General features: G+C 42.5%; 1 protein-coding gene across 1 annotated transcript in view; it reads left to right on the plus strand.

Moving 5' to 3' along the window:
- The window catches only part of PLEK (pleckstrin), a 17,805-nt gene that overhangs the window by 191 nt on the left and 3,951 nt on the right, over positions 1-13,663 (plus strand). The window contains exons 2-6 of the mRNA XM_009578678.1: positions 3,612-3,767; positions 9,103-9,284; positions 10,673-10,764; positions 11,495-11,679; positions 13,326-13,430. Coding sequence (XP_009576973.1) covers positions 3,612-3,767; positions 9,103-9,284; positions 10,673-10,764; positions 11,495-11,679; positions 13,326-13,430 — 720 coding nt within the window. The remainder of the gene's footprint in view (positions 1-3,611; positions 3,768-9,102; positions 9,285-10,672; positions 10,765-11,494; positions 11,680-13,325; positions 13,431-13,663) is intronic.

Below are 13,663 nucleotides of genomic sequence, written 5' to 3' on the forward strand. Positions count from 1 at the left end.
CTTTCAGCTATTGAAAAAAGGATCATTTTTTTCAAAAAGAAAAGACAAATGAACAGAATTCCTTGAGCAGTAAAACAATGTAGCGTAGCGATTATAGAGGTACTTGCTAGCAGTTATATCTTGTCAGAGTACTACATAAGGCATTTTGCACATATCTCAGATGTATCTTTGGATCAAAAGATTGGTGTTTTTATTAAGTAACTTAATGCCCTTATTGGAAGCTTGGCAAAACAGGTAACAGCTTGAAATGGCCACAGCCTACTCAATTGCACTTAATTGCTGAGTTAAACATCAAGGAAGCATAGTGAGATTAAAGAGGTCAGATCACCTTGGCCTAGAAACAGTGTGTGGGGCCTCAGGCGCTTCCTTTCTTTGGGAAGGCAGTTGCTGCCCCACAGCAACCTCTGCTCTGGAGTCTTTTGTGGTAGAGCCCATAGGGTAAGGCCTTGACTTTCATTTAAATCCTTAGTGAGATCAGTCTGGCTTAAAGCAGCCTAACTAAACAGTGTCAGTTCTGGAGGAAGAGAGGAGCTCTCTCCTGTGGTGTCTCTGCTCATCAAAATGAGAATTTCACTCATTAGAACAGCTGGGTGGAGGGATCTCTAGTCTGGGACCAGTGTTGTGAAGGGGCCACTCCTCAGTCTTATTTTCACTGACACTGAAAGGAAGTAAGTTCATAATGTAATCGCAAAGCTGTAGTGATGCTGTCATGGGGAAGGAGAGAGCCAAATTCGTGCTGTGCAGATTGCAGATCTCTAGTTCCAATGGCCTGATATATAGAGCAAGTGGCTCACGATCTCTACTTCCCCATGACAGGGGAATGGCTGGAAACTTAGACACTGAGACAATCCCAAAGTGTGTCCCTGGCTGGGTAGAAAAGATGCATACAGATGTGCCGGTGTCAGTCCCTCACATTCCTGTGGGTGCTGGGTCCCCAAAAAGTCTCTTTGTGCAGGTACTACTAAAGTTGCTGCTGGGTGCTGTTGCAATGGCAACAGGGAAGTGGAAATTGTTCCCATTTCCTAGAACAGCCTCATAGGTCGCTCTGTCCTTACAGAAGTGAGCTTATGCTGGTGGTGAGGAGCAGCAGAGTGCTAGAGGAAGGGCTGGAGGGCAAAAGGAGCAGAAGATACAGATCAGACAGGTACCAGCTGTTTGATACATCAGTGAGGCTGGACAGGGACGAGGACAAACATGCTTGTGATTAACCTTATCTGCTAATTATGTACTCTCCTCTTCTCTTTATGCATGTAAAGTGAAACCAGGGGTTTTACCTCCCAAAGGAGTCATCCATGCAGCTACAGCTCTCTTTGCAGAGAGTGAAGGCCATTTGTCACTGACTTTCTCCTCTTGATGCTTAAATTAGGCTGGGGAACAGTGCTGTGCTTGAGGGTCAGTGCTTTAGCTGTGACAGTGTGACCCCCAGTAAATGTGGGTTCAGATGTCAGTGTTGATTTAGGTCAGCTTAAACCTCTGTTTGTATATTTTGGGTACCTTGCGTCATCTTAGCATAAGAAACAGCTAATTTTCTAATCTTGTAGTGCTGCAGATGTTATAAAAAGAAGTTGTTCCATTAAAGGGAAGTTGTGTGTGTTTTTAAAGTGGCTAATGATTTCAGAGAGCAATTCAAGGAACACCCGTCTGTATCTGCAGTCTTTGGAGTGGGTGTGACAATTTGATTTTTAGCCTAGGAAAATCAAATCCAGCATCCTGCTTGCTTGTCTTTCATGAGATGTTTTAGATGAGAACAATGTGACCATGTTTGGGTTTGCTGATGGTGTGGATCTGAGACTGTCAGTCTAACACTGCTCCGCGGTGGCTTCCATTGGCAGAGCATGTCAGAGTCTGGTCTCCAGGAGGTACTGGACTTGCCTGTTCATGAGCACAAGTATTGTAACCTGTGGTAAACGCATAAACAAAAGGAAATTGCAACAGTTCTTGTCTTGGCTCATCATCTTAATGGATTTCTTAGCAGAAAAAAATCAACCAGTGGGTCAATTTAGGTTCTCAAAAAATGGTAAATTCTTATGGTTTATTAAAACGAAAAAAAAAAAAAAGAATCAAAAGAAAACAGCAGTCAACCCATATGTGGAACCCAGATGAGACTCTTTTTTGTACTTCCCTGTTGAGCTGGTTTTCCAGAGAACCCCCAGGGCAGTGACTTTCCTTTGGAAGGTAGCATTCGTTTGTGGGGCACCTTCTGCTTCCAATGAGGGCTGCAGAGGCTGGAAGCAGGTCCTGCTCTTAGTAATATCTCGGCTGACAGTTTTCCCTCCCCACCCCGTAATTGAACATAAGGTCTTATTCAGAGGGCAAAAGGCCTTTCTTGGAAGGTAGGGCAGCAAAAAAGGATGTGACAGACAAAGTGTTCATTTGGGGAGTTAAAAAAAAAAAGACTCAGCATGTTTCTGTTCCATTCACTTCTGCAGAAATACAAAATGCCAATGTAACTAACTCTGTCCAGCTCTCAGGTTTAACAAATCAAAACAAGCCATTTGCACAGCACAACGGTGGCCGCCTTGCTTCTGTCTGCAGCTTTAGCACTGCTCAGCCACCATGGTCTGAGGAGGACAGGGATGCTATGGATGGAGTTGTATGAGGGAGAGGATAAATTTAGGTCTCTCTTTGTAACAGAAAGAGCAAGGGAAACTAATATTTTTGAAGGATGGCCTCTGATTTGGGGCCCACAGATGTTGGTTGTGCTTTGGTAATTCTTCAGAGGAACTGTTGGTATTCAGCATATCTAAATGTTCATTTGGCTGAACAGTAAGTCACTTGGGTATCTGGGATTGTGACCACTTTTGAAGCTGGTTGCAGGCAGGATCAGAGAGGTTATCTAGCTAGAGTGAAACAGTCTTAGTAATTCTGGCAGTTAATTGTGCTCAACACAGAGAAACAGGTTGTTCCTCTCTGAGTCCCTGAGAGTTTTGCTGTGTGTTTCACTATATGTAGGATCCAGCCCTGTCTTTATCTCTGTATTTCTTGCATCCAACAGCTGTGTTTCAGGAATAGGAAGTAAAAGCTTTCAAAGATGAAATGAAGCACTTCAATTCCTCACCACAGCAGCTGGAGATCTGCAGCCTAAGGCCCTTAAACTATTCATTACTCTTACAGTTTGTTCTTATATATTTAGAAATCCTCTGAGATACGTGCTTTTTTGTCAGACAGCCAAACCTCGACGACTGACTGTATGTAGCATCAAGTCCTAAATATAGCACAGGATGCCCAAGTTAATGAGACAGGCCTAATGTGCCAGCCCACATCCAGAAATTTTGTGGATTATTCATAATATTGCTACTATGTCACTTTGAAGACAGTGGTTGGGACTAACTGATACTGAAAAGAAACACCTGCTGGGGCAGGCAATGCAATTTTGGAAAAACTCATGGCTGGGGTGACTAAAAGGGGAAATTAATGGTAGTCAGAAGAATAACAACAATGTTTTTTAACTGCATAGTAAGATGGGTGCGGTTGTGGTATGTTCCCCTTGAGACGCTAACTATAGTTATTTTAGCATCAGTCAGACACTCCCTGGAAGGTCGTATCTTCAGTGGATATCATGTGAAGAGTGATTTATTGAACATAATATACACAGTGATTTATTGATGCAGGGTAGCATGTTTAATACCTGGAAGCCGATGTGGGTTGTGCTCTTAGAAGATGGAATTGAATTCTACAAGCGGAAGGCTGACAACAGCCCCAAAGGGATGGTCCCACTAAAAGGAAGCTCTATTAACAGCCCATGCCAAGATTTTGGCAAAAGAATGGTAAGTACTTTTTTTATAACAATAATTGGCAGTATACTTATACTCCTGGAGGCTCCTTTGAAGGAGCAAAAGGCTGGTGGTTACAAATTCCTTACACTCATCCTAGTGGCAACTCTCACTTGTCTTAGAAGGTCACAAGCAGGCTTGGATTTGCGTAGTATTTGAAAGGTGTGACCGCTCGGGAAGAATTTAGGATACTTCAAGAAGAGCAATTCAGAAAGTGATTGATAGTGTTTGTTTTTTTTTTTTTAATCTCTAAGTCTGTCACAGAGCAGAGCTAAATTACAGTGTTGTGAGGACACTTAGCAGCTGAATGGCGCAACTCCTGTATTGAATATAAATCTAGCTGCCGCAGAGTAAAGGTGTGGGAAACTATTTCATGAGCAGTGGAAGCATTTATTTATTGTCAAAGAGCAACAACTGGCTTGCTCAGGCAGGAAAGAAATAAATGCTGTGACACAAATGCCCAAGTAAAGCTGTAATTCCAAACATTTTTATTACCATTTGGTAACCATCCGACCCCACACACTTCACATTCATGCAATCTGTATTAATCGCACGTCGCGTTGTTACGTGTAGGGCTTTTGCTAGTGACTAAGAGTCACATCTATGCTCAGAGAGAGAGAGTAAAAACCGAAACTGGTTTAGAGAAAGTAGTTCAAATGTTGCCTACACATTTGGGATCTCTAAGGTTAAGGGTAGCAAGTGCAGAGACTGAGGTCCCAACTCCCACTGAAACACACAGATCACTATATTCACAAATTCAGAGTCTTATTTGACAGCAAATAAGATACAGAAAGATAAACGTACAAGCATGCATATTTTGTTATAGGGTTTCTGAAAAATAGTTGTTGGTAAAACAGGATTTCTACTATCAGTAAAGAATCATATCTTTAGTCAGTCATTTGTTATTTCAGCAACTCAGTTTCATCAAATAGGCATTATACCCATAGGAATTACTCTGACAGAGGGGTCCCCCAGAATCTGGAAGATTATCCAATTATAGTTTAAAGAAATTTACCGCAAGGATGCCTGACTAAAGATAGAAGTCTCTGAAAGCGTTAGAAAAATAGAAAGAAAGTGTGAGAGAGTGCATGAGAGAGCAAGTTTCACTTTCTCATGTGAGTAAAGTGAGAATTATACCTGTCCTTAGGTTTTGTGGTAAGTGGAGTCAGAGTCCCTGGTGTCAGGTTTGGAGCAGCTGGCTTTCCTTTTTCCGTCCTTTCTTCTTTTCTTCTACTTCTTTCTTTCTTTTCTTTTTTCTTTTTTTTTTTTCTTCTTTGTGCCGACCCCGTATTTTTATGGGGAAAAAAAAAAAGTTGATTCTTATGGAGTCTTTTTAGACTTACATCTGTTAAGAAAAAAGGGCCTTAACTTAAAAGCTCTCTTTGAGGCAGTACAATAAAAGGATGGGGCAGAGAATAAAGATTGCTGTTAATCCTGTGCTGAGTCAAAGAAGTTGTAGATGGCTGCTTCTCCTGGGAACAAAAGGCCGTTACCTTGGAAATCCCACCCAGAGCAGGATCATCAAGAGCCAGCTGCTCTTCCCAGCTCTCTCTAGGTACTGGGAGTTGTCCATAGAAGGAGACTGTATTATCATGCCTTGAAGGAGAATTGCATGATCATGCATTCCCACCCCATGCCCATCATAGGTTTTTTGATCCCTGAGCTGGCAAGGGTGATTGTCCAACTGATTCAGAAGGGTTTCAGAGTGACTGCTGGTCAAGCCCATTTACTCTTCCTTATTGCTAACAGCTCCTGCTTGAGCCACCCTTGGTTGAGCAAACCTTACTGTTTAACCCCTGCAGCTTCGGATCTGAACTTCTGCTTCAGCCAGCATGGCTGTGTGTCAGTGCATTGCCTGGGCGCCGGCTGGGAGCTCTTTGTTACAGCACTTGGCTTTACATCTTTTGCAAGCCATGAATAATAAAGGTGAAGCATAATTACGTCTAGGGACTAGAGCACGGAGCAGGAACATTAAATAACCAAATAAAGGAACAGAAATTAAGTATATCTGCACACATTTGGTTCTAATTCTGCTGATTTGAAACCATGTTCCTATACTGTCTAATTAACAAGCCTCAGCACAGCACTCCTTACTCTATACATTAGGTATAATGCATGGGGAGAAGGGTACTATGTTCAAGAGTATCACGGAACCTACATTATAATGGTACAAATTAAGTTTTTCTCACAAAGTGTTCCTTTCCAAACAGTTTCGTGGGGGTTTTTTGTTGTTTTTTTAACTCCCACAGAGGCACTGACATCAGTATTGGTCTATAGTAGTTGCTTGGAAATGTCAGTAACAGTAACACATTTAAAAATAATTAAAAGATAATTCACCAGTGTATGTGCATTCTACAAATTAGGCAGAAAGATCTGAAGTATCCGATGTCTCCTGAAGGCAGAGTGAGAGAGATCCTCACCTGCCCAGAGGGTTGCTTGAGGATGTACCAGTTTGCAGAAGATACCGTTGCATCTGTATCGAAGGGTGATGAAGTCTTTGAGGATCGTTCCTTTGACTGCAATGAGTTTTACGTAATGCTTCATTTTACATTATGAGTTTACATAATGAGTTTTACATTATGTTTCATTTTAGTTGCTGGTGCCTTTTCTGAGGGAGAATAGAGAAAAAAGGAAGGATCTCAGACCTGGGGGTTGAGGCACCCAAAACACCTTTTCAAGAGTAAGATCTGATGCAGAGTTTGCTGAAGTCAGTGGAAGCGATCCAAATGACTTCAGCAGGTGTCGGACCAGGTCCTCCTTATTGAGTTGGTGAGATCGTTCTGCAAGTCCATAGACCAATCGCCCTGGAGACGTATTTTTTCTTTAAATTTGCACTGTTCAAACAGTGAAAACTGCAACACACTCATTCATAAGGCAGCGCCATCACTGGGATTTTTCTTACGTGTAGTTACTGCCCAATATGATTAAACCTAAATTTCTACATATATTCCTTGAAAATGTAGTATCTTGATTTTTGTATCTTACATTTTGCAGCTTTACTCTACTGCTGAATCCAGTGCCTCTGCATTCCATCCTACCTTCTCATTGCTTACGTGCCAAAACATACAGTTCTTCGTCTTATGGGAATTATTCAGGTTATTAGTGGTTTGCATACATTTACTTCATATGGCTAGAAATGAAAGTATATTTTTAGGACAGGAGTTCTGGAGGGTGAAAAGTGGGATAATTCTTATTAGGTCAGGTTTAAGTCCAGTCTCACTCACTTGGGCCCAGTTTGGAGCAGGGACTATTGAGCCATGAGCAGACTTTTATATTCATCTGGTTAGATTTCAGCTTTTTGAATTGGCTTGTGTATCTGCGTCAGGGCCTAGCTTGCAGCCTCAGGGCACATCACCAACACGCTTTGTTTACTAAATCAATTGCAAAAAGCAGGTGCTGAGGGGAAAAGAAGCAATCTTGGATTTGTTAAACAGAGAGATAGCCTGTTTGGAAGATGCTGCAACTGCATATTTTGAGTTTTTATTTCAAAATGCATTCACCACTGTTTGCTGTTCTGGATCTGAAGTTTGATCATTGGTTAATGTGATGTTAATTCTGCTGCTTAATGTGATGTTAATTCTGCTATACTTGTGCTTTCTCTGTTTTCCCCATGGCTTTCCTGTGGATAGCATTATCGTGTATGGTTGCTTATAGTCAGACTCATTTGTCCTAACTTAAACGATCTAAAATGTTGGTGTTTGGTTCAGTCTAATGGTCTAATTTTCTCAAAAGCACAAACAGATACGCATCATCGGAGGGAGACTTGGTCACTTCTAGGATTGGAGACTCAACCTCTTCACCGATTTCAGCGGAAGCCTGGATGTCTAGCTTAGTGGCCTAGCTTTCTAAAAACTAAAGTTAAGAGAAGGAGCTTTCCCAGTCTTCTCTGTGTAGTGGAAATGAAAACTCTTCTTTAGCATTTCACTGTACGTTGCTTCTCAGCTCATCAGCTTTGAGAATGCTGATTTTTCCTTTGGTAAAAGCTTGCTTTCATGCTTTGATATTTCATTCTATTAATCTGATGTGTTAGCAGGACTCTTGGATATTGGGATTTGGAGAGATCTGTCTGTTTGCTTTTCACATGCACCGCACGTTGATTTTCAGGATGTAGCTCTTTACTGCGTAATAGAAAAGGTGGGTGTTGCTGGAAATATGAACAGTGCCAAATAAGAAAAGGTTACTTTTCTGTCTGAAATGGATTTTTGAGGACCCACTGCTTTGTAAGTTTGAAATCTGACTTGCATGAAAGTCAGCGGGACTTCTGCACAATTTCAGGGTGTCAGAATTTCTCGCATTGGCAACAATCTGGAAGATGCCTATTAGGGATGTTCAGAAATGTGCCATTTACAAACGCAGGCTTCAGTAGACTCATTCAGTGTTTTGATTTCATTGCTGTAGATTCACCGCTCTCTGCTCTTTGACGACAGTCTCTGCTTTGCTTGCCCTCATAAAGCCATGCTGTTTGCTTGCTGATTAGCCTGTCATTTTTAGATGCCTGCTGAGTCAGAACCTGTTGTATTTATTCTAATACAACTACGGAACAAATTACTTGTGGGGAGTGTAGCTCCCCACTTATGGGGAGCTATATTTTAGAGGAAGTGGAAACCCTCTTGCGTGAGTAATTAGATCCAGATTTTCCATCCAAAAGATCACTGGATGAAAACGAGATCAAACAGTGTGAACTTTGTGGGTGGGTTTTTTTTTTTTCAGGTTGATGTTATTTTTTTCTGTTTAGAACTACCTTTAAAAGATCTTTTCTCATCTTTGGGAAATACAGTCTTTCCATTGTTGCTAGTGTGTTTAGATAGGTAGTGATCATAAGGTGTAGCCAAGGATTGGATGTATCATCTCCCTACCAAGCCTTTAAAGGTTTGGTAGGCTGCAAATGTGTTCAGCTACTCTCCAATGTGACCGTGACCTTTTGTCTCCTTGTGAATCAGTAGCTGAGCAACATGATGTGGGGTTTTTTTTCCTCCTTCAGACTGACCACATCTCTGTAAACGTTAAGACAAATTTACACCCACTGTAAGCCTGCAGGGGCTGGGCGCTTCAGCCTTTCAGCTGTGTTGAACTTCCCAGCAAAAGTTAAAATTAGCAGCTATATCAGTACCACTCACCTTGGCTGTACTGACAACGTCATGATCGCTCACAGGGAAATAACAAAAGGAGTCAGTTACCTGCACTGCCTGTTCATGTTTTTTTAATTTAACTGTGGCTCTAAGGCACTTTCCATAGTGCCTTAGGCACAGGTAGGCTGCATGTCGTGGTGGTACATGCCCAACTGGCTACACCAAAGTAACTTTTAAAAAAACATCATTTATCATTCCAGTTTGTCTTCAAGCTCACTGCGGCCAAGCAGCAGGACCACTTTTTTCAAGCTGCCTACCTGGAGGAGAGAGATGCCTGGGTACGGGATATCAAGAAAGCAATTCATTGCATAGATGGAGGCCAAAGGTTTGCCAGAAAATCCACAAGAAAGTCTATCAGACTGCCTGAAACAATCAACCTGAGGTTTGTTCTCATAGCTCTGCTCCCCCATTTACTTCCATCCTCAGGCAGTGTGCCAGATAACGTAACCTCGGTCTGGAAGAGCTATGAGCGTATCTGTCCATGCTACCTCTCTGGTTTCACTCAGTCTTTTCTGCATGACTGACAGCTTCAGACTGTACAATGTGGCAGAAATGAGCTAGCGATCAGAACTGGGAAGATCGTTTTTAATACATCATCTTTTACCAAAACACACTTATTTATCAAAGGATTTTGCTGATAAGGAGATTTCTGAGCACACTGACGTGCAAAAGGAGACCCAGCCAAAGTGTGATTCTTCCAGGAGAGGCACTTCTTGGGCATTTTGCAAAAAATGTAATTTATTGCAAAAATATTTTAAAGCTTTTGATTGCTCTCCAGAGAAACGCTGATGTTAGCCCAGTTTTTGGATGGTGAGGGGAGAGTGGTGCCTGCCAGACAACTTGAAACTGGCAAAGGGAGAAGAAGAGATAAAGGGCACACAGAGGAAGCCATCTGTTTGTCAGTACTTTAAAAAATTAAGGACAACTTATTTTTTGCCTCTGAGCAGTAAATACCAAGATAAGCAATGAGCCTGCAGTGCTCCCTACAAGACAGTAAAATTGCACAGGGCCAAGATCCAACTAAATCTGACAAAAATTAAAGACAACTTATTTTTTGCCCCTGAGCAGTAAATACCAAGATACCAATGAGCCTGCAGTGCTCCCTACAAGACAGTAAAATTGCACAGGGCCAAGATCCAACTAAATCTGACTTCATAGGCTTCAGCAGAGGATCACCCTGACTCACAGGCCAAAGGACTTAGCCTGTGACATTTAATATTCATCCTTCTTGTCATTTCAGAGCTCCAAGGAATTAGAGTTCTGAGCAAGTGAAAAGTGGGTGGGAGGAAGGAAGTCACACCAGGGTTCACTGGGGTTACTTAGGGCCTCTGAGAGCATGCAGGCTTTGGAGATGTCACAGTGACGGGTTTTCTGCTCAGCCAAGGACCTTTGGGGGAACAGAGCGCAAAGCAGTGAGCTCCCCTATTGGCACCGATGCTGTGGGGCCCTGTGAAGGTGCCTCAACAGTGGGTGTTCCTCTGTTCACGCTACAGTCACCACAAGTTGTTCCATTCCCAAAATATGGGGTGTGGTGAGCTGTTTATGCACTCCCCTCTCTGCTCCTGCAGCTGTGTCAGTGATGTGGTGAGGCCTCCCGGCTTTGCAACGTAAATTTTTCAGGAGATTAAACTAAGCCATGTTATAGCTCTGCAGAGAGCGATATGCCAGCAAAACATGAAGACCCCGTGAATGACAATGATATTATTGTACGAACTGGCTAAAGCTTTTTATTTGCTAACGGTTTGCTATTGTGGTTCTTTTTATGCATAGTGCTTTGTATCTCTCCATGAAAGATCCTGAAAAGGGAATAAAGGAGTTGAAGCTGGAAAAAGATAAAAAAGTGTTCAATCACTGCTTTACAGGTAAGGAGCTTTTGTCCCTCTTTTCCATACAACAAAGGGAGCACATGGCCGAGAGCCTAAAGATAGATAAACCAGCTCTAAGCTCTGTAGAGCACAGAGAAGTTTGAGAAGAAAACCTGGCAGATGTTTTCTTGACCAACAGGGGAGATGCTCAAAGGATGAAACTCGAAAAAGTGTTCAGTTATGGCCATGGTAAGCAAGAGAGGAGGAAGAAATTTAATCAGTGCCAGAAAGATTGAAGTAGATCTTTGTAGAAAGTTGCATGAAACCCTTAACTCCAGAAGAATTATTCTTTTCCGAATTTTTCATGCACAGGAATTGTAATTCCTGTCCTGCTCCAAGTCAAGTCTGTGGATGCTAGAGTCGAAAGTCACCCTGTTTCGACAGCACTGTGTCAGTAACATAGCAGCCTGGAAGACTGCCTTCTCCAGGCTTGGCTGTCCTTCGTACCGTCCCTGAGGCTTCCCAGCTCAGCCCTGCATCCCCTCCCAGCTCTTTTCTCCCTCAGGTACAGTGTTCAAGAGTTGTACTGGTCCCTGCCATCAGTCGGATCAGCTGTACCTCACTGGATGACCCAGGCACCTTTCCAGATTAGCTCTCTGTGTCGTCACTAAGAACATCTTTTAGGAGATTGATGAATAAATGGAGTAGGCTTGTTGCCTGTGTATTTTTAGGCTTCTTCGTGTCTGTCTTGGTTTGCGGCTGATATTGTTTGTTCCTTTGTAACCAGGCACCTCTGTGATTGACTGGCTGGTGTCTAGCAACTCCATCCGAAATCGCAAAGAAGGTCTCATGCTTGCCTCTTCCCTCTTGAGTGAAGGCTACCTACAGCCTGCAGGAGATACCTCCAAGGCTGCTGCCGAGGGACTGTCAGACACCCCCTTCTTAGATCTCAGCGATGCCTACTATTACTTTGTGAGTGTTGGATTCTGTTTTTTTTTTATTGTCCCAGAGTTGCTGATGCTTTGCTTTTCTCAGTCTTCTTGTTGGGTTTCTTAAGTTCTGGAGGAAAGATTGTACAGAATGGAGAGATCCATGTTAATTGTCTTTCTCTACATGATACTCAGAATGAACCGGCTCACTTTAATATTTGTAAGCAGGACATTTTTTTTCTGGCACCCTTCTAAGTGTAAACTGAGTGCTGAGACCAGGCTGGGTTCTTTTTAACTTAGACTTTGTTCCTGGTAACTTCACCAGTGACCAAAATTTAGCCATCAGTTCCCCTGATGATTCAGTGGAAGGGAAGAGAGTAATTCATTATCATGGGGCTTCTCAGAGTGGCACAAGCTACAAACCCATTTTTGTGCAGAGCCATCAAATCTTGCAGCTTGTCTGTGAACAGAGAAGCAAAAGTTTTTAATATCCACCTATAACACCTGTCCTGGGTAGCTTACACAATCTTTTCAATTTATTGCTTCATATTCTGTAGATTGATTTGAAGAACTTGCAATATCACAATCACAGTCAAATACTGTTTTGAAGATGTTTGGCTTATGAACTTACGCTAACAAAAAAGTATGCCTTGTGTCAAGTAAAATGCTTAAATATTACAATTCTGTTTACATTTACCACGTAGAATCACTCGACTTTAGCAAAATGAATCTCCCATTACGTCATTTGTTTTCTTAGAATGTGTCCCTGGTAGGCAGACTTTACCTGTGCAGCAATGGAAGCAGAGACACTGCTGGTGAAGGCAGCCTTGTGGCCATCACAGTTCCTGCCTCCCTGGGACACTTCTCCTCACAGCCCTGCTGCGCTCTGTTTGCTTTCAGCTTGTTTCTAGTTTGATTCAATACCAATGTGGCGTGAGGAGGCCACAGCAGGTCAATGTCTGACTTGCTATCATGCAAGTAGGCAGCACAGACGTTTACTCTAAGCTATACGAATGGTTACCTACATTTACATCATTTGAATAGTGTAAGGTTTCAGTAACTAGCATCACAATTTATCTGGTTTGGAATGGAGTGGTGCATGGATCCTGAATCAGCCTATGCTTGGTGCACACATCACAACATCACAGCTATAGAAAATTGCGAATTTAAAAAACTAGGCCAGTTCTTGTTGTTGGAGAAGACAGCCTAGATGGAGCACTTCTTCCTCCCAAATTCCAGATGGTTGTGATGGATGGAGGAAGAGGAAGGGTCCGTTGGGTGCAGGGATGGCCAGCCTGGAGTGTATTGGCTGTGCTGGTATTGCTTCATATGAACTGCTGTCTGTGCATTTAAAAACCTGTGACATCATGGGATTGAGGCACCTCTCTGTCATGGAGGAGATGTGACACCAAGAATCATGGAGAATGGAGGCATTGACATACACACAAATGCTCCAGCTCTCTTCAGATGCTCTGAGACTCATTGGTGTAGTCCTACCTCACACTGAAACACTTCCATGGTGACTTGGAGAGCTCCTCAACTTCACTGGGAGATATTTCCAGTAAAAGGGTTGATTTTTTCGGTGGCAAAAAACACGGTGAAGGGAAGCCAAAGAGAAGCCAGATTCGTACGTGTATATAAACATGCAACAGCCGTGTAACTTCTGAATTTTCTCTTGTGGTCATGCAGCCAGACAGTGGGTTTTTCTGCGAGGGAAATTCTAGTGATGATGATGTGGTCCTGAAAGAAGAATTCAGAGGCATAGTAGTCAAACAAGGATGTTTGCTGAAACAGGTCAGTATTGCACGTGTTCCGTCCTGTCACTGGGATGATGTTGCATGGATACGAGATTACTTTCTTAATACCTAAAAGCTTTAGAGAAGAGAGAAACTAGCCTATGCCATCTCCACGCTTGACAGGTTTCATCTCTGTCCTTCTTGCCTTTGCACAAAGAACACTTGCTGTAGCATGGCAGCAGGGCTTTCGCCCAATGTTGCAAGGTTTATTGCTCATATTATGAAATAAGA

This window comes from Fulmarus glacialis, unplaced genomic scaffold (assembly GCF_000690835.1).
Source record: "Fulmarus glacialis isolate BGI_N327 unplaced genomic scaffold, ASM69083v1 scaffold2625, whole genome shotgun sequence".
NCBI classification, from domain to species: Eukaryota; Metazoa; Chordata; class Aves; order Procellariiformes; family Procellariidae; genus Fulmarus; species Fulmarus glacialis.